At 41.6% G+C, this 27,268-nt stretch overlaps 3 protein-coding genes and 1 pseudogene across 4 annotated transcripts in view; 1 reads left to right on the top strand and 3 right to left on the bottom strand.

Moving 5' to 3' along the window:
• The window catches only part of LOC103127055 (zinc finger protein 709-like), a 1,044,365-nt gene that overhangs the window by 3,924 nt on the left and 1,013,173 nt on the right, over positions 1 to 27,268 (top strand). Inside the window, exon 2 of one of the 2 annotated variants that reach the window (XM_060182140.1) lies at positions 4,624 to 4,758. The gene's annotated coding sequence lies outside the window, so the exon portion shown is untranslated. Of the gene's footprint in view, positions 1 to 4,623; positions 4,759 to 10,950; positions 11,185 to 27,268 lie in introns of those variants that run through there. The other variant, XM_060182139.1, reaches the window with a different exon arrangement.
• Positions 1 to 27,268, bottom strand: part of LOC132535670 (zinc finger protein 14-like) — a 357,812-nt gene that overhangs the window by 318,582 nt on the left and 11,962 nt on the right. The window lies entirely within an intron of this gene.
• Positions 5,182 to 5,301, bottom strand: LOC132535703 (small nucleolar RNA SNORA44; annotated as a pseudogene).
• The window catches only part of LOC103126967 (zinc finger protein 709-like), a 176,730-nt gene continuing 172,287 nt past the window's right edge, over positions 22,826 to 27,268 (bottom strand). Inside the window, exon 5 of the mRNA XM_060182193.1 lies at positions 22,826 to 26,966. Within this exon, the coding sequence (XP_060038176.1) occupies positions 25,772 to 26,966 (1,195 nt within the window). The 3' untranslated portion in view covers positions 22,826 to 25,771. The remainder of the gene's footprint in view (positions 26,967 to 27,268) is intronic.

Genomic DNA, 27,268 nt, shown 5'->3' with positions numbered 1-27,268 from the left:
GGAGGCAGAGCAACCCTGTCTGCTTGGTACTGATTGAGGTGTCTGAAAAGAGCCTCTGGATCAGCCCATCTCTGGGTCAAAGTTTATTTGCAGGGAGTCAGGCCAGTGAGTTACGCGCAGGTGGCGCAAAGCCCAAGGACCAGCGTAAGGATCCCAGTTCCTGGTTGTAGCCCCGGCTCCCCACCTGCAGGGGAGTCGCTTCACAAGTGGTGAAGCAGGTCTGCAGGTGTCTTTCTCTCCCCCTGTCTTCCCCTCCTCTCTCCATCTTTCTCTGTCCTACCCCCACAACGAAGACATCAATAATAACTATAACAATAAAACAACGAAGGCAACAAAAGGGAAATAAATAAATTTAAAAAAAAAAGGTTTATGGCGGTAACGCAGCGTGTTAAGCACACGTGGCGCAAAGCGCAAGGTCCGGCATAGGGTTCCGTTCGAGCCCGGGCTCCCCACCTGCCCCGGCTGTCGCTTCACAGGAGGTGAAGCGGGTCTGCAGGTGTCTATCTTTCTCTCCCCCTCTCTGTTTTCCCCTCTTCTCTCCATTTCTCTCTGTCCTATCCAACAATGACGACATCAATAACAATAATAATAACTACTACAACAGTAAAAAAAAAACAAGGGCAACAAAGGGAAAATAAATAAATATTTTTAGAAAAGGTTTATTTGTAGACAGCAGGAATAGAGGTCCCCAGAATGTTAGAATCCGAGGTCCCTCCAATGGTGTGTGGGTGTAACCTGCTTTTCAAGTGGGCTTAGTGAGATATTACAGGCACTGTAGGGGTTCAAAAGTCGTAAGTCTATTAAATCTCAATTTCTTCTTTGGTTACACGGCACAATATTGCTTCCTCCCCCCCCACCCCCCGGAGATGTCAAAACTCTGAGACAAATCAAGTATTATCCTACTCATATATTTTTTTCTTATTGTTTTTTATTGTTGTAGTTATTATTGTTGTTATTGATGTCGTTGTTGGATAGGACAGAGAGAAATGGAGAGAGGAGGGGGAGACAGGAAGGGGGGAGAGAAAGACACCTGCTGACCTACTTCTCCGCCTGTGAAGTGACTCCCCTGCAGGTGGAGCGGGGGCTCGAACCGGGATTCTTATGCCGGTCCTTGTGCTTCACACCATGTGCGCTTACACACTGTGCTACCGCACGCCTCCCATTCATATCAGTTCTATGGGGAATCTGATCTTTTGATTATCTTTCTTAATACTTACCTTCTAAGAAGCAGAGGTTGAAAACTTACGAGGCCTTGCAGTGGGGGTCACTTCATAAGCCGTGAAGCAGGTCTGCAGGTGTCTTTCTCTCTCTGTCTTCCCCTTCTCTCTTGATTTTTCTCTGTCCTGTCCAACAACAACAGCAATAACAATACAATAATAATAACGACAACAATGATGAACAACAAGGGCAACAAAGGAAAAAAATGACCTTCAGAAGCCATGGATTCATACTACAGGCACTGAGCTCTGGAAGCAAAACAAACAAACAAACAAATAAAAAAACCAAAAAACCTAAAATCTCTTTTATTTATGGGGCTGGTCAGTGGCACACTACATTGAGCACACACTTTACCATGAGCAAGAGCCCTGCAGGGGGCAGCTTCCTGAGCAGGGAAGCAGTCAGTGACACAGGTGCCACCACTGTCCCCATTTCTCTCTCTAGGTCCTGCTGTGGGGATGGTGCCTCAGACTGCTGGGAGCACACTGCAGAGAGTCTGAGGACTCAGGGAGGAAGTGGTAAGTGCAGGTCCCCAGGGCAGAGACCTGGGCAGGACACATCTGGAATCAGCCCTGTATCCATGTTCTCCTGACTATCCTCTCTTCAACCCTGCTGGAACCCCCACCTTTGTGTGGTGTCTCCTGGCTTGCTGTCTCCCACATCAGGATTCCAACATCTGACTGTCCTCAACTGTCAGTCAGCATGGATTTTCCTTGGGGTCCTACCTACTTCTCAATGGGACCAAGGCCATGGAGATACAGAGCCCTGTCCTATCCTGAGTATGGATGCCTGGACCTGCAGTCAGGCTCATGTCCATGTTGGGGGATAAGGGAAAGGCTGGCTGGCCCCAGGCAGGATGATCAGGTTGGGAGTTTAGCACCAGGAGGAGTCAGCACCCTGTAGCATCCTGCTGTGCCCAGTGGATCACTGATTGCTTGGTTCTCACAGGACCCAGCAGTTCAGTAAATGCAAATTAAGGATTTTTTTTTTTTCCTTTTTTCTTTTTCCCAGAGCACTACTCAGCTCTGGTTTATGGTGGTGCAAGGGATTGAATCTAGGGCTTTGGAGACTCAAATGTGAGAGTCTCTTTGTATTACACTACTTTGTATTACACTATTTACCCCCATCCTCCTCTTATTTATTCCCTTTTGTTGCCCTTGTTGTTTTATTGTTGTAGTTATTATTGTTGTTGTTGTTGATGTTGTTGTTGTTGGATAGGACAGAGAGAAATGGAGACAGGAGGAGAAGACAGAGAGGGGAAGAAAAAGACAGACACCTGCAGACCTGCAGACCATAACAGGTGTCTGTCTTTTTTTTTTTTTTTCACCACCTATGAAGCGACTCCCATGCAGGTGGGGAGTGGGGGCACGAACCAGGATTCTTATGCAGGTCCTTGCGCTTTGCGCCACATGCGCTTAACCCGCTGTGCTAACGCCGCCCAACTCCCTTTTTTTTTTAAGTGGCTATTATAAAAAATCTGATGCCCTCATTGTTTATGTTCTTACTCCTGTTATACTGGGCTTGGTTAGAGAATGTCACTTGCATAAGTGTCTCAGGAATGTTCCTTTTTGAAAAATAGATGAAAGTGTTCATAAAAGCATAGTGACTTTCCCATGCAGTGTGCAGAGATAGCCTATCCCATCACCTGCTTACAGACAATGAGCAGAATTTAATGCAATTTTGTGACACATGACTTGCAAAACCCAGATATTTTCAGTGTTGTTCAATTAGTAAATGTGCTATTGTACAGGAAATAGTGAATTGACACTTCTTTTTCTAGAAAGAGATACCCAGGATCCAGTAGTTAATATAATTGTGGCCTTAAAAATAGTCACTGGATAGGGCACCTGTCTTGCCTTAGGCATGGCCCTCTGTCTTTATCTCTATCTGAATAAAAAAAAGGGACCTAGTCGTGGTAACATCATGCATGGAAAGGCCCAGTATCTTTAATAATTACATAAAAACAAAATTGTAAGTGGACCTAGAGTTATCCTTCCCTCTTTGTCCTTGTTCATGGCATAAGCAATAGTTGTTAGGATACTTATTCAGATAAGGGATTGAGGATTTTGAATGAAGATATGAAGAAATTCATTTGACGTGCCAAGTGGTAGTGTGCCCTGTTGAGTGCACCTGTTCCAGTGGGCAAGTACCGAGGCTCATTCTCTAGCACCAGCTTATGTCAGAGTTGAGCAGTGCACTGGTGGTATTTCTTTGTATTTCTGTTTCTATATTTTTAAAAATTGTTTGTTTTTTGAAGATTTTGTTTATTAATGAGAAAGATAGAAGCAGAGAGAGAAAGAACCAGACATCACTCTGGTACATGTGTTGCTGGGGATTGAACTCAGGACCTCATGCTTGAGAGTCCAATCTTTTATCCATTGTGATACCTCCCAGACTACTCCGTTTCTAGCTTTAAAATAAATTGAAAAAAGAAAAAAAAAAAAAGAATAAGAGACAGAAAAGAATAGAAAGACAGAAATGGAGAAAAACCACACCACCACCACCACCACCTCACTGCTCAATGAAGCTTCCTCACTGCAGTGTGCTCCCATGAGGTGGTCTGGTCCTGCTCAACACAAGATGTGCACTCTCTCTCCCAGGTGAGCTGTCCCAGCCTGTTTCTTTGTTAACAACATGCAGGAGGTTTCCAGCATAGGGCTTCTGCTCATGGGCCTAGAGGAGCTGCAGCATCACTCACAGGGGACATAGGATGTGAGTGCCTGGTTCCCACCTCAAACCTGCTGAATCATGATTTTTTTAGAGTAGGTACCTGAAAAACCACATGATTTTTGTGCATATTAAAACTTAAGAAGTCAGGTTTATAAATGTTACTGACCACAAGCTGCCCATAAAGTCACAACAGAGATTTTGTTCAGGGGCCAGGTGGTAGCGCACCTGGTTGAGTGCACATGTTACAGTGCAGGACCCAGGTTCGAGCCCCTGCAGGGGGAAAGCTTCGTGAGTGGTGAATTAGTGCTGCAGATGTCTCTCTGTCTCTTACCCTCTCTGTCACCCGCTTCCCTCTCAGTTTCTGGCTGTGTCTATCCAACTCTTATTCACAGCAAAGCCTGATCCCTCCTGCACTGATTCTGTTTCTAGTTCTAGCTGTGAATATCAGCATCATTTTAGTTTTGACTCCAGGCAATGTAAAGGTGAGAACTGAAGTAAGTAGGGGAGACTCTCAGACAGTGGATCGAGATTTGAGTTCAGGCTCTGGCCCAAAGGGAGTCTCCAGGGAGAGGCCGGTCAGTACAGCTCACATTCCCCATCACTGAAGCAGAATCTGGGGGCTGAGAGACAGAAAGAAAAAAAATTCACATTTGATCTCCAGGGAGGAGTTCATTGTTCTAAAAACACTTCTTAGATAATAATGAATTAAATAGTTGGGCCTTTTATCCATTTCAGTTCTTGCAGCTGACATGTCATCAGGTGAAGAGACTGCACTGGTGTCTCTAAAGACTATTTTAAAGCTGCAGCTGTTATTAGTCCAGATATTCTCACCTGAGAATGAAAGAGAAGAAAGAAGCCACAGGCTCTCTGGTAAGTGTCCTGTCCCTGTTCAGAGGCTGTGTGCTCTTTGCTCCTCCTGAAATGAAATGCATTTAGAAGTGACAGGTTCTTAATTCTCTGCTTCTGACTACTTTCTTTTTTTTTAATACTTATTTTATTTATTTACTTATTTTTGTTGCCCTTGTTGTTTTATTGTTGTAGTTATTATTCTTGTTGTCGTTGTTGGATAGGACAGAGAGAAATGGAGAGAGGAGGGGAAGACAGAGAGGAGGAGAGAAAGACAGACACCTGCAGACCTGCTTCACCGCCTGTGAAGCGACTCCGCTGCAGGTGGGGAGCCGGGGTTCGAACCGGGATCCTTATGCCGGTCCTTGTGCTTTGCACCACCTGCGCTTAACCCGCTGCGCTACAGCCCGACTCCCCTGACTACTTTCTTAGACTTTTTTTCCTCTGAAATATAGGGAAAGTGAGTGACAGCTACAGGTATAATGCCGACCTGTACTATCAGAGTCTCTTCTGTTCATCCTCCCATGCAGTTGGAGATCCCATGGTTACTACCTTGGAAACATACTTTTTTTGTTTGTTTTTTACCAGAGCACTACACATCTCTGGCTTATGATAGTGTGGGGGATTGAACCTGAACTTAGGATCCTGTGGTATGAAAGTCTGTTTGCATAATCATCATGCTATCACCTCCCAAAGATTTCTAGTGATATTTAAAGTTAGCTTCTTAGAACTCTTTTATTTATTATTATTTTATTATTATTATTTTTAACCAGAGCACTGCTCAGCTCTGGCTTATGGTGGTGTGGGGGACTGAACCTGGGGCTTTGGAGCCTCAGGCATGAGAATCTCTTTGCATAAGCATTATGGTATCTACCCCCACCCTAACACTTTTTTTTTCTAGTCCATTGCTTTCTTTCTTTTTTTTTTTTTAATTTCTTTATTGGGAAATTAATGTTTTACATTCAACAGTAAATACAATAGTTTGTACATGCACAACATTCCCCAGTTTCCCATATAACAATACAACCCCCACTAGGTCCTCTGTCATCCTTCTTGGACCTGTATTCTCCCCACCCACCCACCCCAGAGTCTTTTACTTTGGTGTGATACACCAATTCCATTTCAGGTTCTACTTGTGTTTTCGTTTCTGATCTTGTTTTTCAACTTCTGCCTGAGAGTGAGATCATCCCATATTCATCCTTCTGGTTCTGACTTATTTCACTTAACATGAATTTTTCAAGGTCCATCCAAGATCGGCTGAAAACGGTGAAGTCACCATTTTTTTACAGCTGAGTAGTATTCCATTGTGTATATAGACCACAACTTGCTCAGCCACTCATCTGTTGTTGGACACCTGGGTTGCTTCCAGGTTTTGGCTATGACAAATTGTGCTGCTAAGAACACATGTGTACACAGATCTTTTTGGATGGATGTGTTGGATTCCTTAGGATATATCCCCAGGAGAGGAATTGCAGGGTCATAGGGTAGGTCCATTTCTAGCCTTCTGAGAGTTCTCCAGACTGTTCTCCACAGAGGTTGGACCCATTGACATTCCCACCAGCAGTGTAGGAGGGTTCCTTTGACCCCACACCCTCTCCAGCATTTGCTGCTGTTACCTTTTCTGATGTATGACATTCTCACAGGAGTGAAGTGATATCTCATTGTTGTCTTTATTTGCATTTCTCTGACAATCAGAGACTTGGAACATTTTTTCATGTGTTTCTCGGCCTTTTGGATCTCTTCTGTGGTGAATATTCTGTCCATGTCCTCCCCCCATTTTTGGATGGGGTTATTTGTTGTCTTCTTGTTGAGTCTGGCAGTCCATTGCTTTCTTCTCAGTCTCTCCTCATACACTTTTCTACATTAGATAGAGTGCTGACATTAATAAGTGACCTGCAACTATTCAAAATACTTCCTAAAAAGGAACACGCTTTTTTTGTTTTACTATTACCTACAAAGAAGGTGATACACAGTTAGCTGCCCCAACCTTCCAGGGTGAGAGCTGTGGAGATGGGGTTCTCCTGACCCTTGTGACCCACTGCTGTTCCCTGGCCATTTTTTTTTTTTCTGCTACTACAGTTATTGCTGGGTGTTAGTGAATGCAGGGCTCCACCATTTCCTGGTAGCTTTTAGACAGGCATCTGCAATATTGTTTCACTGCACTTGAAGCTCCCTCCACATGGGGTGTACATGTGTCCTTGCACATGGTAACATATTCGTTCTACAAGGTAAGTCACTACTTAGCTCCAGAAAATGTCCTTTTTCTGTGGTTGGGATCACATGTCCCCAAATTGGGCATTCCGAAAGATCTGGGAAGTGAGGGGTGCCTTTGGAGGTCTATCTGTGGCCCAAAATCAAGTTGTGACTAGAATATACAGGGATATATAAAGAAAACATGCTGGGGGGCAGGTGGTGGCACACATTACCTACGGGAGTCAGGCGGTAATGCCGTGGGTTAAACGTACATGAAGCAAAGTCCAGATGAAGAAATTGAGGCAGGGGGAAGTAGTCACTGGTACACCTGGTTGAGTGCACACATCACCATGCCTTGGGATTGGGGTTCAAGCCACCACTACCACCGACCTACAGGAGGGGTATTTAACTAGGATTAAAGAAGGTCTGCAGGTGTCTTTCTTCTTCTTTTTTTAAGCTTTTTTTTTCTTTTCTTTTTTGGTCTTTACTTATTACTGGATAGAGACAGAGAGAAATTGAGAGGGGATGAGGGAGATAGAGAGGGAGAGAGAGACAGAGAGACACCTGCAGCCCTGTTTCACCACTCTTGAAGCTTTCCCCCTGTAGGTGGGGACCAAGGACTTGAACCTGGGTCCTTGTGCACAGCAATGTGTGCACTTAACCAGGTGCACCACCAACCAGCCCCTATTTCTCTCTTCTTCTCTATCTCCCTTTCCCCCCTCTCAATTTCTTTCTGTCCTATTGAGTAAAATAGAAAAAGGGGTGGAGGGGTGGGTGACGGCACAATAGGATAAGCACACAGGGCCCAAGCGCAAGGAGCAGAGTAAGGATCCCAGTTCACAGGCAGTGAAGCAGGTCTGCAGGTGTCTCTCTTTCTCTCCCCCTCGCTGTCTTCCCCTCCTCTCTCCATTTCTCTCTGTCCTATCCAACAATCACAGTAACTAACAACTGCAGTCAGAGATGGGCAAGAGCTTTCCTGAGGGCAAGTGAGATCTCACCCTCACCCAGCTGCTATTCTCTGGCTTCCCTGTTTTAGCCTCAGTTTTTCCATCTGTAAAATGAGCACAATGGCAGTTAGGTGGGAACTCAGCATGGCAGCCAATGTGCTGGAATCCTCTTATATCGCTATACTGATATCATTCTTCTTCTCCTCCTCCTCCTTCTCCTTCTAATAGAAACACAGAGAAGTCAAGAGAGAACTTAGAGGAAGGGGTGGAGAGGCCTGCAGCACTGATTCACCATTTATGATTTTTTTCCCTCTGCAGGTGAGGTCCAGGGGCTTGAACCTGCATCCTTGCACACTGTAATATATATATATATATATATATATATATATATATATATATATATATATATATATATATTTGTTGTTGCTGCCTTTGTTTTATTGTTGTAGTTATTATTGTTGTTGTTACTGATGTCATTGTTGTTAGGACAGAGAGAAATGGAGAGAAGAAGGGAAGACTGAGAGGGGGAGAGAAAGACAGACACCTACAGACCTGCTTCACTGCTTGTGAGGGGGTCCCAGGAACTCTTTCCTGCAGCCTCTGGTATGGGTTCATGTTCAGGGAGGCTTCCAGACACATCTCTGCCTCTTAAAAGTAGCCCCTCCACCTGCCAGTCCTGTGGAGCCACCATCACCACCCTCTGCCATGACTCCAGGCTGTCATCAACATTCATCGGGTGATCTGACTTATCTTTCCATGAGCAGGTCCTAAAGAGAGAAGCAGGAACATTGGTGGCTATGGTGGCTCTCTAGAAAGAGTTTTTTTCGGAGTCAGGCGGTAGCACAGCAGGTTAAGCGCACGTGGCGCGAAGCACACTGACCAGTTTAAGGATCCCGGTTGGAGGCTCCCCACCTGCAGGGGAGTCCCTTCACAGGCAGTGAAGCAGGTCTGCAGGTGTCTACCTTTCTCTCCTCCTCTCTGTCTTCCCCTCCTCTCTCCATTTCTCTCTGTCCTATTCAACAATGACGACAACAAGAATAACTACAACAATAAAACAAGGGCAACAAAAGGGAATAAATAAATAGTATAAAAAAGAGTTTTTTAATTTGATTTATTATTAAACTGACCTTGTTTTCCAGCAAGACTACTGTTTCACTATATAAAAATCACAATATATTGTAAAAATTAAGGTAGTACTGTTGATGTGGCACTATGCAACTACCTTTCTCCACTGCCAATTATTTCCAATGAAAATATCACTAAGTATCTTAACCAAGGATGGATGTAGCAGATTTAAGATATCAGTTTTGAATTATATATTTTTAGCTAGACATACTCACAAAATTAGATATTATACCTGAAGACTGGCCTAGAAAAATAGGGTGTTATAAAAAAAAGAACTATGTCATGCTCACATGCAGTAGTTAGTAAATTACTACTGGGTAGTTGCACCCAGTATTATTGTTATAAGTAATTTCTCTTTCTGTTGCTATTGCTATTAGTTGTTACTTAAAATCTTATATCCATGACTAATTTAAAGCAACTGTGCTAGAATAAATTGTTTCATACCAGCTTAGTGTTTCTGATTTTACTCCTTGAGAGATACTATGTCATATATATCCAGAGCACTGTTTATCCCTAGTTTATGGTGGTGCTGGGATTAAACCTGGGAATTTGGAGCCTCAGGCATGAGAGACTCTTTGCATGACCTTATGCTATATACCACAATTTTATGTATTTTTCATATGCTTCCTCACTCATTTAATTCTGAAGGATTACTCACTGTTATCTTGATCAGCCACCCATCTGTATAATAAGATTTATTGATGAGTCCCAGATTTTTTCCAAGGTCTCATTTTCCCTAACACAGGTGCATATCAGAGGGCAGCTTAGGGAAAGCAGCAAACCTCTCTCTGCACCCTGGAGGAAGCCAGGACAAGGGACCAAGGCAGAGAACAGAAGCACTAGCACGGCCTCCCTACTGGACTTCAAAAACTCCCAAAATACAGATGTGAGCAAGTTCAGACTAAGGCTGAAGCACATCCCCTGAGGCTCCTACCTCCAAAGAAACTATAAAGCTTAGAAAACCAGGAGGCTCTGGCCTTCCTCTCTCTGTCTGTCTCAGAGTATTCATGCTACATGGTTTGTCCTTTCTTCTCCTTTTCTGTCCTTCCTTGCTCCCAATAATTTCTCATTATTGCTCCCTGAAACATGACTGGCTCACTTGCATTTATCCATGTCAGTCTAGAAATCCCCCAGGAGGGAATGGCCTCAGTTAGCTGCTCCCTCCCCCTTAACATTGAGTCTAGTTCAGTAGCAGCTTGTACACTTTTCAAAGGACCAAACTCATCTGTTGGTTCCATTCTGTCTCGACTTCAGGAAGACGACACTAAACAACATCTCCCAAAGCTTCCTGTGCAACACTACCGATATTCCACAGTTGCAATACCATTTTTTCTATTGTTATCCTTTAACATTTGTCTGTGAACTTACCTACAGAGAGCAAAGCAGAGCAGGTCTCAGTGTCCACAGGGTGCCAGCATACAGCCTCCAGGGCAGAGAATAGCCAACATTGCACTTCCAGATCCAGACTTTGTGCAGGGTCAATGCAGCACCAAGTGTCCAGGACATGCGATTATAGTACTGCACTTCATATAGCCGATCAGCAGGGGGGAAAAAGTGAGTAGAAGTAAGCTGATGGGTGAGGAAGCGGGTGGAAGTGTAGGTTTTTAACTGCTGAGGGCTACTCACAGGAAAGGTTTGACCACCATTTCTTGCTTTATTTGTGCTCCAAGCACACTCTCTATAGTAGTTGATAGGACTGCATTTCTGTCACTTAGAAATCTCTGGTTCTGTCGTCCCAAAGGTGGCTCAGTGATAAAGCTTTGGAATCTCAAGCATGAGGTCCTGAGATTGAGATCCCCAGCAGCACATGTGCCAGAGTGATGTCTGGTTCTTTCTCTCTTCTCCTATCTTCCTCATTAATAAAGAAATAAAAAAATCTAAAAAAAAAAATCTCCGGTTCTGATTGGATCTGAACATTATACAATAAGAAAAGTAGTTGTGTGTATGGCAAGAACTTCATTCAATTAAACTCTGAGACAGTGCAGGTGGACCAGTCTGGGCTGCTGGTGTGCGGTGTGCTCCAACGTGAAAGAGGACACCCCAGCAAGTAATGCCCACTAGCAATCCATCTTGTGTTTCAGGGATGCCAGTTTTTCTCTACTTTTCTCTCAGTGCTGCTCTCATCTTCTGCTGACTTGGACCTTGGAGAGGAGACTTCATTAAGTTCAGCACTGGATGGGATATTGTGAGTGTGGCTCATTGAGGCTGAGTTTGGGAGTGGTTGCTTGAGACTTACTAGAATATTCCAGGATGCAGCAAGAGGCAAGTCTGGGCCTCTCCTCCCGTCTCCACCATACACTGGGGCTCAACTCCTTGCCCTGTCCTCATCCTTTGTGGGGTTGCTGAACACAATGTGCACTATAGGCAGGGCATGGAGTGAACATTTATTTCCCAATTTGTTTCTTTCCTGGCGCTTGGATGCAGAGTTCCAGGGTCCAGTCCAATTCTCTACCGAGAGTGCTGGGAGCTGGACCCAGGTTCTTAACCCAGGTTAGAGGAGGAAGGAAAGACTTGCTGACCGCAAACTAGAGGTCAGTTTGGGGAGCCGGCATGTTGGTCAGCACCTTGAAACCTGCAGTTGAGTCCATTGCAGCAGTTACTGTTCTGCTTTCATGGGGACCTGGGGTTTTAGTAGATAGAAAGAATTCTAGGGCAGGGTTGGGTACCATAATGGTTATGCAAAGAGACTGTCATCCCTGAGGTTCCTAAATCCCAAATCCAATCCTTCACACCACCATAAGCTACATCTGAGTGGTCCTCTGGTTAAAAATAAAATAAGGGTGAGTCAGGTGGTAGTGCAGTGGGTTAAGTGCAGGTGGCGCAAAGCACAAGGACCAGCTTAAGAATCCCGGTTCGAGCCCTGGCTCTGCACCTGCAGGGGAGTCGCTTCACAAGCCATGAGACAGGTCTGCAGGTGTCTTTCTTTTCCCCTCTGTCTTGCCCTCCTTTCTCCATTTCTCTCTGTCCAATCCAACAACAACAACATCAATCATAACTACAATAATAAAACAAGGGCAACAAAAGGGAATACATAATAAATATTTAAAAATAAATCTTTAGGGAGTCGGGCTGTAGTGCAGCGGGTTAAGCGCAGGTGGCGCAAAGCACAAGGACCGGCTTAAGGATCCCGGTTCGAACCCCCGGATCCCCACCTGCAGGGGAGTCGCTTCACAGGCGGTAAAGCAGGTCTGCAGGTGTCTATCTTTCTCTCCTCCTCTCTCCATTTCTCTCTGTCCTATCCAACAATGATAACAACAACAATAATAACTACAACAATAAAACAACAATGGCAACAAAAGGGAATAAATAAAAAAAATTTAAAAATTATAAAAAAAAATAAATCTTTAAAAATAAAATGAGGAATTTAATGTTCTTTTCTTTTTTTTTTTTTTCTTTATTAACCAGAGCACTGCTCATCTCTGGCTTATGGTGGTACAGGGGATTGAACCTGGGACTCTGGAGCCTCAGGCATGAGAGTCTGTTTGCATAACCATTATGCTGTCTACCCCTGCCCTTCATTTTTCTTAATTATAGATTTTAAATTTCTATTGTCTGTTAAATAATCCCTGGATCTGTTGCATTTTGTTTTTATTCAGTGTATTCTGGCCTTAGCAGTCAGTCTAGCAGAAGTGTCCCAGGATTGGTTTGTTTTCTAGCAAATTTGTTGGAGAAACATAAGCAGTTCCCCCACCTCAAAGTGAGGAGCATGAAGAGATGGAGGAAAAGTGCTCTCACATTCTAGCAGCTCCAATGAAGTGTGCGGAAACTGAGACTGTAGGATTCTGCTCACTGCTTGTTTTCAGGTGGGAATCAGAATTTGTTATTTTTTTTAATTTTGTGTTACTTATTATTTTATTGTGGTGCTATACTGTTTTGACTTATGCTAATCTAAAGATTGGACCAAGAATTGAAAGTTTCAGACTTGAAGGTAATTAGCAAATCCAATATCATATTAAAAATATTTTTATTGACTGATTTTGATTTGAGTCAGAGATAAACTGGGAGGGTAAGGGGAGATGGAGAGGAAAAGAGAGATACACATGCAGTGCTGCTGCTCCAGTCATGAAACTCTCCTCCATCATATGGGGACCAGGAGTTGAACCCAGGTCTTTGAGCACTGCAATGACTGTATTCAGCCAGGCCCACTACCACTGTGCCCCTGTAATCAGATTTTAATGCAGTGTTGTGTTCAATTCTGGTTAGTTGAGCTATAAAATGTGTTATTGTACAGAGAATAATGAATATATACTTTTAGTAGTAAAGAAAGTTTCCAATTATTTAAGATCATAAAAATGCACTATGTTGATCTTGGGTCCATACTCCCAGAGGGTTAAAGAATAGGAAAGCTATCAGGGGAGGGGATGGGATACAGAGTTCTGGTGGTGGGAATTGTCTGGAGTTGTACCCCTCTTAGCCTATGATTTTGTCAATGTTTCCTTTTTATAAATAATAATTTAAAAAGGCACTATAATTCCTGCCCCTATTTGTCCTTGTACATATGTGGATTCAGTGGTTCTGTATATTATTGTCCCGTCCCACGGGACCTTCAACGTGGGTAAACCCAGGACAAAGGAGAGGGAATGGGGACAAGAGACGCAAGAGAGAAATGAGACAAGACAGGATTCTGATCAAGTCTGTTTATTAGCACCAAAGGTGCTGTTTTAAGGCCGGGGTAAGGGGGAGGTTAGCAGCTGGGGGCAGTTGGTTGATGTGGCATGTTGTCATGGTGATCAGCCATTATCTGGAAGGTCTGGTGATTCATAGGGAGGTGGGTGAGTTACCTGACTTAGGAGAAACTAACAGTAAAAATTTATTTTTGAACATTTAAGCTATGAAGCTTATCTTAGCCTTTTAAGTGAAAGACCAATTAAGTTGTGTACCCACCCTTGTTCATAGCTGCCCTAAGGGTGTGATAAGCTTTGTGATAAACAAAGATCCTAACAAACTAAGTTTAACATTTTACTTAAAATTGTTTAAGTGATTTTAAAATCAGAAGAAAAAAAAATCACCATTAAAAAACCCTGGTTAAATAAAAAGGTTTGCTGATAGACAAATGGAAAAGATCAGATGCTCTGCTAAGATGGGGGCAAAGATATGCTTGTCTTTACAGAAGAAGATTCTCCCATTTAAATTCCCATCTCTGCCACAAAAAGTACTCTCTTGTTTAAAAAAGTGTCAGCTAGACAAAAAGATGTTTATGTACCTTTGTCTAGATTTATAGATCAGGTTTTAAAAATCATGCCACAAAAAGAAGAAACACAGATAATTATCAAACAATTGACTCCTGACTTGTCAGAACTTAATTTGCCCTTTAAGAAAAACGGGCTCGGGAGTCGGGCTGTAGCGCAGCGGGTTAAGCGCAGGTGGCGCAAAGCACAAGGACCGGCATAAGGATCCCGGTTCGAACTCCGGCTCCCCACCAGCAGGGGAGTCGCTTCACAGGCGGTGAAGCAGGTCTGCAGGTGTCTATCTTTCTCTCCTCCTCTCTGTCTTCCCCTCCTCTCTCCATTTCTCTCTGTCCTATCCAACAACGATGACAACAACAACAATAACTACAACAATAAAACAAGGGCAACAAAAGGGAATAAATAAAATAAATATTTAAAAAAAAAGAAAAAAGAAAAAGAAAAACGGGCTCTTTAAGTGATTATATATGAACCTGTTCAGAGGTTATTCCACCCTTCCTATAAGATATAACTATGGCTGCTGCCCTACAGAGAGAAACTTGTACTTAATTTTTAAATAAACTAAATAAGAAAGCAAATGGTGCCACTAAGAAAATCGACAGATATTTTTCCTATAGACAACAGGTAAATAATAACATATTAGTTATAATTATTTAATAATTAAATTAATGATAAACATTAAATAGTAACAAAAATAATAACAATTACAAAATAATAAAAATAATTATCATTTATATACATGTTTGTATGTGTGTTTTGAGTTTGGCTTTATGGCCTGAGAAACATTAATTTTAAGGTTAAAAGTGTAAATAATCTTAAAGCCACATTCTTAACAGGTCAGGTAAAAAAAAAAAAGGGTTTACACCACAGTTCTTATGTGGTAATCTAAAAATAAAAACTATTTTGCTTAAGTAAATAAATATTTAAAGTAAAAGCCTAAGTATTTAAATTGACTAACTTCTTAAAAGTGTCAACGTGACAATTCTTCATCTCCAAATTAAAATACAAATTATATGTATGGTTTTAAGTAGGTGAGTTTCCGGGGCATTATGGAGGGCCCCCATAATGCCCTGTGAAACTATTTCTGTGGAAATTAGTCCACAACAAAATTTGTTGTTTGTTTGGCACTGTAAATCTTCTGAGAAGCATTGTCACAAATGTGTGTTAACTCTTTTAAGTAACTTGAGTTTGTTTAAAGTTTAAAGTAAAATTAATTAAAAAATCAATATACTTTAGTTAAATTCGGTTTAAAGATCCTGACATTCAGAGATTGGTAGATAAGGTTAAATAAGCTAGACTTTAGATTTACTTCCTTTAAAATTCAAACAGAGCCTTTTAAAATAGGTATCACACACTTAGGGTGTGTCTCAATTTTAACTGAGTATGACAAAAGACTAAAAGAAATATTATTGATATATACAAAGTTGTCAAGTACCTTCTCATTTAAAAAGATAAAATAAACCTAGATAAACAAAAAATAACTTGTCAATGGTTATGCTGATAAATTCATGCCTAAAGCTTTTGCTCTGGTACCCCTCTAGATATCTTTCCACATTTAAAAATATCTATTTTATTTCAAGACAGTGTCAAAAGTTTATTCTTTTTTTTTTAAAGTTTATTCTTGATAAGTTTAGTTGATACATATATATGTTTCTGATCTGATAAAAAGTTTAATATTTGAGAAATCCTTATTAAACAAAATTAGTCTAAAGATGTCATTATAAGATGGTGTAAAAGTAAAAGATTATTTTAAATGTATATGACTTTTATAATGAGTAAAATACTATGATCCTAACATTAAACTAAGTTCTAATAATATGCTTAAATTGTTTAAGTGATTTTAAAATCATACTACAAAGATGATAATCATTTCATTGTTAAAAAGGCCTTCTAAAATTATATAAAGATATTTAAACAAATTCTAAGTCATTAGATTATCAATTTTAATATTTTTCCTGGCCTTGTGTATGTCTTGCTGGTCACAAATAAAAGACTACAACCATGACAAGCCTTCACATAAAGAACCAGCCTTTCATATGGTGAAAAGCTTTCTTAAAATAAAAAATCCCCTATATGTAGTCCAATTCCAGTTTATGTGACTTAATAATGTTTTTATGTTTTTCCAAAGATAACAAAATCTCAGCTGATTCCAACAGCCTTAGTAGTCTTTACTGATGGGTCCTCCTCAAAGACAGGCCATTGTTAAACATGCTAATAAAACACTAAAACAGACAATTCATGTGTTTTGAAAAATAAAAAGGGGGAGACAGGACCACAGACTCCACACAACATTCTTAATAGAGCACTCTTTATCACTAATATTTTAAATTTGGATGCACAAGGAAAATCTGCCGGTGACAGGTTCTGGAAAAGTACAACTAACAGTAGATATGCACTGGTTAAATGGATCCCGTCCTCATATGAGGACGAGGGCATGTTTGTGTTTTCTCCTGTACAGATAATGAAGCCCGCTGGCTACCACAGAGGTCCGTCCAACAAACGGAAGGGAAGGAGACAAAATGCCTGCAGATGCCGAGACCTATGAAAATTGACAGAGGATGGAGAGGCTGAGGCTTGAGATCACACCGGGTGTTATTGATAATGATTATACAGGAGAAATTAAGCTCATGATCTCCTCCCCATATGAGGTCGCTGCCATTACTAAAGGTCAACGGGTGGCTCAGCTACTCCTCTTACCCTTGACATCCACAGACAACCTCAGCTGTAAGACAACCCAGGGAGATAAAGGTCTTGGCTCCTCTGATACATATTGGGTACAAACTGTCTCTAACAATAAACCCATGTTAAAACTTTGGCTAGATGGAAAAAAAATTGAAGGACTCATAGACACAGGTGCTGATGTAACCATTATCAAAAAGATTCCTGGCCCTCAACCTGGCTGCCCTCAGTTGTGGGACCCTTGCTTGTTTTACTTCTTCTGCTCACAGTAGGTCCTATAATTCTTAACAAGCTCATGGCCTTTCTGCGGCAACAGATTGATGCCATGAAAATGCAATCTATACAAGTTCACTATCATAGACTGGACATGGCAGAAAATGGAGTTGCTGTGGAGGATTTGCCCCCCTCTGTCAGGACGTCCACCATGAAGAGGGCTGGCTGGCTAGCCAATGACAGGTAAAGGGGAAACTAGCGCTGTCCAGTCAACCTAAGACAGGGCACCTGGTACTACTGGGCAAAAATGACCAGGTGTTCCAATGACGGATAAGACGGAAGGCTGATCCCCAACCTAAGACAGGCACAGTCAACTCTGCCACAAAATGAAGTCCGCCAAACATCAAGACATGTCTCCTTATATATAGATATAAGGAAGGGGGACATGTGGGGAGCCACATGTGCCCTGAAGGTTGCTATTGGCATGGCCACATAGCCATTGTTCACAGAAGGCCTTGCTTACAAGATAAGTTTGTTTCCTAACTAGAGTCTTGACAAAGAAAAGTTTCTGTTTGTCACCACTGTATAGTTTCTCCTAAGTCAGGTAACTCACCCTCCTCCCTATGAATCACCCAGGACCATCTAGATAACGGCTGATCACCACGACAACATGCCACGTCAACCAACTGCCCCCAGCTGCTAACCTCCCCCTTACCCCAGCCTTAAAAACAGCACCTTTGGTGCTAATAAACAGACTTGATCAGAATCCTGTCTTGTCTCATTTCTCTCTTGCGTCTCTTGTCCCCATTCCCTCTCCCTTGTCCTCACTCCCTCTTCTAGGTTTACCCACATTGAAGGTCCCACGGGACGAGACAGGTGAGGGTAAAAGAAAACAAGAAAAGAAAATGAAATAGCATACTTAATACTTGAAAGTATTAACTTTCAAGGAATTGGACTTGTTTTCTCAGCTTTACTCAGGAGAAATGGGATGTCTCAGATATTGTCTTATAGATACTATCTGACAGAGGTAGAGAGAGAGAAAGAGAGAGAGAGAGAGAAGCTTGTCTATGGGCAGTTAGTAAGCACACACACATCTATAGCCATAGCACCCTGAACATGCCCAATCTCATCTGATCTCAGAAGCTAAGTAGGATCAGGACTGATTAGTTCTTGAATGGGAGAAAACACAGACACACATACACATGGGAATTTCTTTTTATTTATTTATTTATTTGTAATAGTCAAAGCCTGGAAGCAACCCAGGTGTCCAACAACAAATGAGTGGCTGAGCAAGTTGTGGTATATATATATATATATATATGAATACTACTCGGCTATAAAAATGATGACTTTATCATTTTCAGCTGATCTTGGATGGACCTTGAAAAATTCATGTTAAGTTAGAAACAGAAGTATGAATATGGGATGATCTCACTCTCAGGCAGAAGTTGAAAAACATGATCAGAAAAAACACAAGTAGAACCTGAACTGGAATTGGCATAGTGCACCAAAGTAAAAGACTATGGGGTGGATGGGGAGAATACAGATCCAAGAAGGATGACAGAGGACCTAGTGGGGGCTGTATTGTTATATAGGAAACTGGGGAATGTTATGCATGTACAAACTACTGTATTTACTGTTGAATGTAAAACATTAATTTCCCAATAAAGATACGTAAAAAAAAAAAAAGTGTCTCTGTATGTCTACTTCCCTGATACAGGCTTAGGGCCTCAGGGATGTATCAGGCAGGATGTTGAGCCCAGAGAGAAATGGTGGGGAGGGAGTCTGGTGGTAGCTCAGCAGGTTAAGTGCATGAGGCGCAAAGTGCAAGGACTGAAATAAGGATCCCAATTCCAGCCCCCGGCTCCCCACAAGCAGGTCTGCAGGTGTCCTGTTTCCCCCCTCCCTTTTTCTGTCCCCTCTTCTGTCCATTTCTCTCTATCCATTCTTCCCCTCTTCTGTCCATTTCTCTCTATCCTATCCAACAATGACGACATCAAAAACAATAACTACAACAACAACAAAAGGTAAAATTAAATTAAATTTTAAAAAAGCAATAATGGGGAGCTCTTAGATAGAGAAATAAATATGAAGGGCAGAGGGTAGATAGCATAATGTTTATGCAGACTCTCATCCCTGAGTCTCCAAAGTCCCAGGTTCAATCCCCCACACCACCATAAGACAGAGCTGAACAGTGTCTGGTAAAACAGAAAGAGAGAGGGAGAGAGTAATGTACATGAAGTTTCTTTTCTTTAGATGGTCTTCACTTCGTGGCCTTCTGTATTTAATTCTATCTGACATTTGTGAGAACTGTTACCAATAACAAGTCAGAGGAGGCAACTGTTGGCTAAGCTGGGAAGGGAAAGGACTCTGATGCTGGATCTGTGCGTCAGTGCAGGCCCAGTGGGAAGCAGTGTGGAGGATCTGTAAAAGGGAATAGTGGGAGTCTGGCGGTAGAGCAGCGGGTTAAGCGCACGTGGAGCAAAGTGCAAGGACCAATTTAGGATCCGGGTTTGAGCCCCAGCTCCCCACCTGCAGGCGATTCGCTTCACACGCAGGTCTGCAAGGGTCTTTCTCTCCCAATCTCTGTCTTCTCCTCTCTCCATTTCTCTCTGTCCTATCCAACAATGACATCAATAACAACAACAATAAAACAACAAGGGGGCAACAAAAGGGAATAAATAAATAAATAAATATATTTGGGGGAAGAGGGAGCATATTACTTAATCTACCAATACCAATCAGGCATTTGTCCAGTGAACATAAGACCACTAATCCAACATGTGCCTTTATGTTCATCAATTTACAACTGGCAAGGAGTTGAATCACCTAAATGTTCACTGGTAGATGACTAGGTAAATAATTAGTGGAAGTGGGGGTTGGGTGCTAGCACAGTAGGTTAAGCGCAGGTGGCACAAAGCACAAGGACGGGCATAAGGATCCCAGTTGGAGGCCCCAGCTCCCCACCTGCAGAGGATTCACATCACAGGCAGTGAAAGCAGGTCTGTAGGTGTCCATATTTCTCTCCCCCTGTCTTCTCCTCTCTCCATTTCTCTGTCCTATCCAACAATGATGACATCAATCACAGTAAAACAAGGACAACAAAAGGGAAAGTAAAAATAATTTTTAAAAAAGAATTAGTGAAGGATCAGCATAAAGATCCCGGTTCGAACCCCGGCTCCCCACCTGCAGGGGAGTCGCTTCACAGGCGGTGAAGCAGGTCTGCAGGTGTCTATCTTTCTCTCCTCCTGTCTTCCCCTTCTCTCTCCATTTCTCTCTGTCCTATCCAACAATGACAACAACAATAATAACTACAACAATAAAACAACAAGGGCAACAAAAGGGAATAAATAAAATATTTAAAAAAAAAATTAGTGGAATATATATTCTTTAAAAAATTTTTATTATTTTTACATTTATTTATTTTCCCTTTTGTTGCCCTTGTTTTTCATTGTTGTTGTAGTTATTATTGATGTCATTGTTGTTAGACAGGATAGAGAGAAATGGTGTGAGGAGGGAAAGACAGAGAGGAGGAAAGATAGACACCTGCAGACTTGCTTCTCCGCCTGTGAAGCGACTCCCCTGCAGGTGGGAAGCCGGGGGCTCGAACCGGGATCCTTAGGCTGGTCCTTGCTCTTCGCGCCACATGCGCCTAACCCACTGGGCTACCGCCGGACTCCCAGTGCAATAAAAAAAAGATTATGTCCTTTGGGAACAAATGGAGGCAATTGTAGGTAATGAGTTTAATAAAATATGTAAAGAAGGGGGTCAGGCCATATTGCAGCGGGTTAAGCGCATGTGGCAGGAAGCGCAGACTAGAGAAGGATCCTGTTTCAAGCCCCCGGCTCCCTGCCTGCTGGGGAGTCGCTTCACAAGCAGTGAAGCAGGTCTGCAGGTGTCTTTCTCTACCCCACCCCCATCTTCCCCTCCTCTCTCCATTTCTCTCTGTCCTATCCAACAGTGACATCAATAACAACAATAATAACTACAATAATAAAACAAGGACAGCATTTCCTTTGGAAATGGTGTAGAAAAAGAAATTGTCATGGTGGCCTGTAATATAGTGGGAGGTGTAGTGTCTCAACCCTGGAGGGAGTTGTGCAGGGGAGATAAAAGTAGGCATGTGGGAGTCAGGCAGTAGTGCAGCAGGTTAAGCGAACGTGCTGCAAATCAAGGACTGACATATGGATCCTGGTTTGAGCCCTTGGCTACCCACCTACAGGGAAGAAGGGGAGTCACTTCACAGGCGGTGAAGCAGGTCTGCAGGTGTCTATCTTTCTCTCCCTCTCTCTGTCTTCCCTTCCTCTCTCCATTTCTTTCTGTCCTATCCAACAATGACATCAATACAACAATAAAACAAGGACAACAAAAGGGAATAAGTAAAAAAAAAAAATTTTTTTTTTAAAAAGCAGGCATGTGAGAGACTCCTGAGGGTCCCCAAAGGTCCCCCCCCCAGGCTAAATGAGAAAGACAGACCTGGGGCCTAGCAGGTTGATTCCCCTCTACTGGACCCCATTTTTCCCTAGCTCTCTTTCAACAGGTGTCTGCCTTGTGACAAACACTCCTTAAGGGAATCGTCTATATGCTCCCAGGTGTGTTTTCTCCTCAGAGGCTTCTGTGCCTGCAGCCAGAAGACAGCCTTAGATGCTGCCCACCAATTGAAAGGATGGTACTGGCCTGCTGGGTCTGAGTTACTCTCTAGTTCTCATTTATACTGGGGGTTAAGGCTCTGAGAGTGGCTGTGAGCATTTGGCTGGGTGGGCGTCCCTTCCCCTATGATTGTTCAGTGTGAGTTGGCATGTCTTCAAGAAACATTTGAGAACCTTACATTGAAACAGATAAATACTACTTCTAGAGAAATTTCCCTTGCATTATCTACAACTAAATTATATCACTGCTACCTAAAAAGGATGCCAAGAGGGGCCAGGTTCGAGTCCCCGGTCCCCCACCTGCAGGGGGAAAGCTTTGTGATTGGTGACGCAGGGCTGCAGGTGTCCCTCTCCCCTATCTCCTCCTTTCTCTCAACTTCTGGCTGTCTCCATACAATAAATAAAATAATAACAACAAAAAATTTTTTTAAAAAAGACTTTTTTTTTTTCCTGTAGAAAGTTGACTGTTGTTTTTACCAGGAATCTATGTGGGGTTTGATTCACCTCCTATCCATTGGCTGGAACATGGATTGGGGATTTGGTAGAAAAATAAACTGCTTTTGATTCAAAAAAAAAAAATTTCAATTTTTCTATAACTTTTAGTTTATATATGCAGTTATGTAGTAAATAAATGAGTTTATTTTAATAGTAATGGGAGTAATTAGCATAATGGTCTTGTAAAGAGATTCTCATGCTTGAGGCTCCAAAGTTCCAGGTTCAATACTCCATACCCCCTTAACTAACCTGATCAGTGTTCTGGTAAAAAAATAAAAATAAAAAAGGGAGCAGGTGGTCATATAGTTGGTTGAGCATACATGTTACAGTGTGCAAGGTCCTGGGTTTGAGAACCCTGTATTTATTTAAAAAAGGAGACATTAACAAAACCATAGGGTAGGAGGGGTACAACTCCACACAATTCCCACCACCAGATTTCCATATTCCATCCCCTCCCCTGATAGCTTTCCTACTCTTTATCCCTCTGGGAGTATGGACCCAAGGTAATTGTGGGATGCAGAAGGTGGAAGGTCTGGCTTCTGTAATTGCTTCCTCGCTGAACATGGGCGTTGACTAGTCGATCCATACTCCCAAGCCTGCCTCTCCCTTTCCCTAGTAGTGTGGGGCTGTGGAGCTCCAGGACACATTGGTGAAGGAAGTCTGTTGGCATCATGTAGCATTTGGAATCTGGTGGCTGAAAAGAGAGTTAACATACAAAGCCAAATTGTTGACCAATCATGGACCTAAAAGCTGAAATAGTACAGATGAAGTGTTGGATGGTACTCACTGCAGACTACTATGAACTTTTGCTTTCAGATATATATTTTGCCCTAGTTTATGGATGCGTGTGAACACATGCTCTATCTCACGGGAACTTGTCTATATCTAGGTTTTGGCACTTTGTTAGAAAGTGAACCAGCTGGAATGGAATTAGAGAATCCTATGAAAGGAAAGGTCTCACCCGAGTAACGAAGCTGAAGGGTTGTCATTCCACAACTGAAGTCTCTGGACAGTCTGAAGTGAAGTATGCTGAGGTGGTTCTCGTTGTGTTGGGATTGCTGTACTTTAAAGTAGGCCCATTTCTAATGTCCTGATGATTCTATAGAATATTGTCCATAAGGTTTACACCTGTTTTTACACCCACCTGCAATGTAAGAGTGCCTCCCAGTCTCTTGAACAGTTGGTGTTCTGTCTTTTTAAATGCATGACATTCATTCACTCAGGGGCATTTTCTTTTTTTTTGAGAGAATCAGAGATTATGGAATGATACATGACTACCATATTTTATTTTTATTTATTAACAAGAAAGATAGGAGACAGAGAGGAAGAACCAGACATCACTTTGGTACATATGCTGCTGGCGACTGAACTTGGGACCTCATGCTTGAGGATTTGATGCATTGTCCACTGCGCCACTTCCCAGACAACTAAAGTATTTTCTCATTGTTGCTTTTACTGGCATTTCCCTGATGATCAGTGATTTGAGCATTGTTTGAGCATTGTTTTAAGTCTGTTGATCCCTTGGATCTCTTTGAAGATTATGTATAGTGTCTCTTAGTTCTCTGTATGTATAAGGGTTTTTTTTAATTATTTAATTTTTTTAAAGACTTATTTTTTAAGTATTTTATTTTTTTATATTATTTTTGAGAGAAATATAGAGATACACACACACAAACACCAGAGCACTGGGAGCATAGTGGGTTAAGCGCTTGTGGCGCAAAGCACAACAACCAGCTTAAGGATCCTGGTTCGAGCCCCTGGCTCCTCACCTGCAGGGGAGTCACTTCACAAGTGGTGAAGCAGGTCTGCAGGTGTCTTTCTCTTTCTGCTGTCTTACCCTCCTCTCTCCATTTCTCTGTCCTATCCAACAGTAATGACATCAATAACAACAGTAACTATAATAATAGTAAAAAAACAACAGTAAATACAACAAAAGGGAAAATAAATATAATTAAAAAAAGAAACACCAGAGCATTGCTCATCTCTGGCTTATGGTGGTGTGGGGAATCCTGGGACTTAAGAGCTTCAGAAGGGCTTTTTATGTTATGGTGATTCCCCTTTGTGTGCAGAAACCTCATTTTGATGTATTCCCATTTGTTTACTTTTGCTTGTTTTCCTTGCCATTAACATTTAAAACAGTAAAAACTGTTGCAAAAATATAAAGGAGAGTTCTGCCTATCCATTTTCTCTTAAGTTTTTTGGTGGTTTCTAGCCTATTAAATATTTGATCTATGTGGGTTACTATTTTTAACTTTATTTCCCCCAGAACATACAATTCTATACAAAGCCTAAAGTTCACACACAGCAGTACCCACTATTATTCCCTTCTTTTACATTCCTTGGGTTTCCCTTCAGCATGTGTTCTCTAGTAGGTTTATATATTTCCACAAATGTCAACACCTATAAAGCCTTGTTCCAAATACCAGTCCTTTCAGGTGTGGAAGCTGCTATATATTTATGCACTGTTCACATCCCTAAAATGTCAGTACCAAGTGAGCTTTTTCATATACTAGAACTGATGTGCTTACTCATACTCCACATTTACTTAGGACTCACACATGTGAATTCACATGTGTGTTATGGAACTATGATCTCTATAATCATTACAAATATTTACTCATTGATTAATATGGAAGAAAGATTAAAAAAAAAAAGACCATAACTTAGACATGCAGTGTTGGGTCTCAAGCCTGGGACCTGTTACATTCAAGGTTAAACCACTAACTACTCTATCAATGTCTCAGGTTACATCTCTATTTAGTCTTTACTCATGTGTATACATTTATGTCCAATGTGCATATTTCCATATGTTCAAATAGTAGTGGAACAACTGAAGACTTTACTGCCTCCAAGGTTATTGCTGGGGCTTGGTGCTTGCACTATGAACCCACTGCTCCTGGAGTCCATTTTCCCCTTTGCTGTCCATGCTGTTTTTTTTTAATTGGGGAATTAATGTTTTACATTCAACAGTAAGTACAATAGTTTTTACATGCATAACATTCCCCAGTTTCCCATATAACAATTCAACCCCCACTTGGTCCTCTGAATCCTTCTTGGACCTGTATTCTCCCCACCCATCCACCACAGGCCCATGCTGTTTTATCCTCGTCATTGTTGTTGGATAGGACAGACAGAAATTGAGAGAGGAGGGGAAGACAAAGAAGGGGAGAGAAAAAACACCTGCAGACCTGCTTCACTGCCTGTGAAGTGACCTCCCTGCAGGTGGGGGCTGGGGGGCTCAAACCGGGATCCCTGAGCAGGTCCTTGAGCTTTGCGCCATGTACACTTAAACCACTGAACTACTGCCCCCCATTATTTTAAGGTTTCTCTTTACTGGGGCTTTTCTCATGTTTTTGAAGAGAACTGGAAAAAGTGAATGCTTTACCGCACCATTTACATTCATAGGGTTTTTCCCCATTGTGAGTTGTTTCATGTATGCAAAGAGAATTGGAAAGACTGAATGCTTTCCCACATTGTTTACATTCATAGTTATTCCTCACTGTGAGTTCTTTCATGTGACCAAAGAGAGCTGGAATGACTGAATGTTTTACTACAGTTTACATTCACAGGGTTTCTCTTTAGTGTGAATTCTTTCATGTGTCCGCAGAGAGCTGGAATAACTGAATATTTTACTACACTGTTTACATTCATAGGGTTTCTCTCCAGTGTGAAATCTTTCATGTGTCCGCAGAGAGCTGGAACAACTGAATGTTCTACTACACTGTTTACATTCATAGGGTTTCTCTCCAGTGTGAATTCTTTCATGTATCCGCAGAGAACCGGATTGACTGAATGTTTTACTACACTGTTTACATTTATAGGGTTTCTCTCCACTGTGAGTTCTTTCATGTACCCGCAGAGAACTGGATTGATTGAATGTTCTACTACACTGTTTACATTCATAGGGTTTCTCTCCACTGTGAATTCTTTCATGCGTGTGAAGATTATCAGAAGTATAGAAAGCTTTACTACACTGTTTACACACATAGGGTTTCTCTCCTTTGTGATGTCTTTCATGTATCCGAAGATGACTGGATTGACTGAATGTTTTACTACATTGTTTACATTCATAGGGTTTCACTCCATTGTGGTATCTTTCATGGGTTCGAAGATGAGTAGATTGCCTAAATGTTTTACTGCAAAATTTACACTTAAAGGGTTTCTCTCCCTTGTGATTTCTTTCATGTGTCCGAAGAGAACAGGAAAAAGCAAATCTTTGGCCACACTGTTTACATTCATAGGGTTTCTCTCCAGTGTGAATTCTTGTATGTATCTGAAGAGAACTGGAATAAGTAAATGTTTTACTGCACTCTTTACATTCATAAGGTTTTTCTCCAGTGTGAATTCTTTCATGACATATAAGATAACTGGATGTACTGAATGTTTTACTGCATTGCTTACATTCATAGGGTTTCTCTCCATTGTGACTTCTTTCATGTTGCTGAAGAACACTGCAAGTACTGAATGTTTTATGACATTGTTTACATTTATAGGGTTTCTCTCCATTGTGGCTTCTTTCATGTGCCCAAAGATGACTGAAAAAAATGAATGTTTTCCCACACACTTCACATTTATAGTATTTCTCTCCACTGTGAGTTCCTTGGTGTTTTTGAAGATGACTAAAGTAAGTTAAATGTTTCTTGCATACTCCACTTTCTTGAGGTTCCTCTTGATATTTACTTTGTTCCTTTCCCTCTTGATTTATACTTTGTTCCTTGCCCTGAGATTTTTTCACTACTATATTACTGTAAAAAATGAGAAGTTATTTACCACACAATGCTAAACCTTTTCAACAGATCGAACAAAACAATAATTCTATACTTAAAAAATGACGAGTTTTAAAATTATAAAATAGCTCTCACAAATTAGCAAAGTTCAAGTAAAAATAGTAAATACTAAACAATTTTTAAAAGTACAGAAATATTTATCTAAAAAATATACTTACAGAGTCAGGCAATAGTGCAGTGGGTTAAGTGCAAGGACTGACATAAGGTTCCTGGTTTGAGCCGCCAGCTCCCCACCCGCAGGGGAGTCGCTTCATAGGCGT

Source organism: Erinaceus europaeus, chromosome 23, assembly GCF_950295315.1.
Source record: "Erinaceus europaeus chromosome 23, mEriEur2.1, whole genome shotgun sequence".
Lineage (NCBI taxonomy): Eukaryota > Metazoa > Chordata > Mammalia > Eulipotyphla > Erinaceidae > Erinaceus > Erinaceus europaeus.
This window is presented reverse-complemented; position numbering and strand designations above follow the sequence as displayed.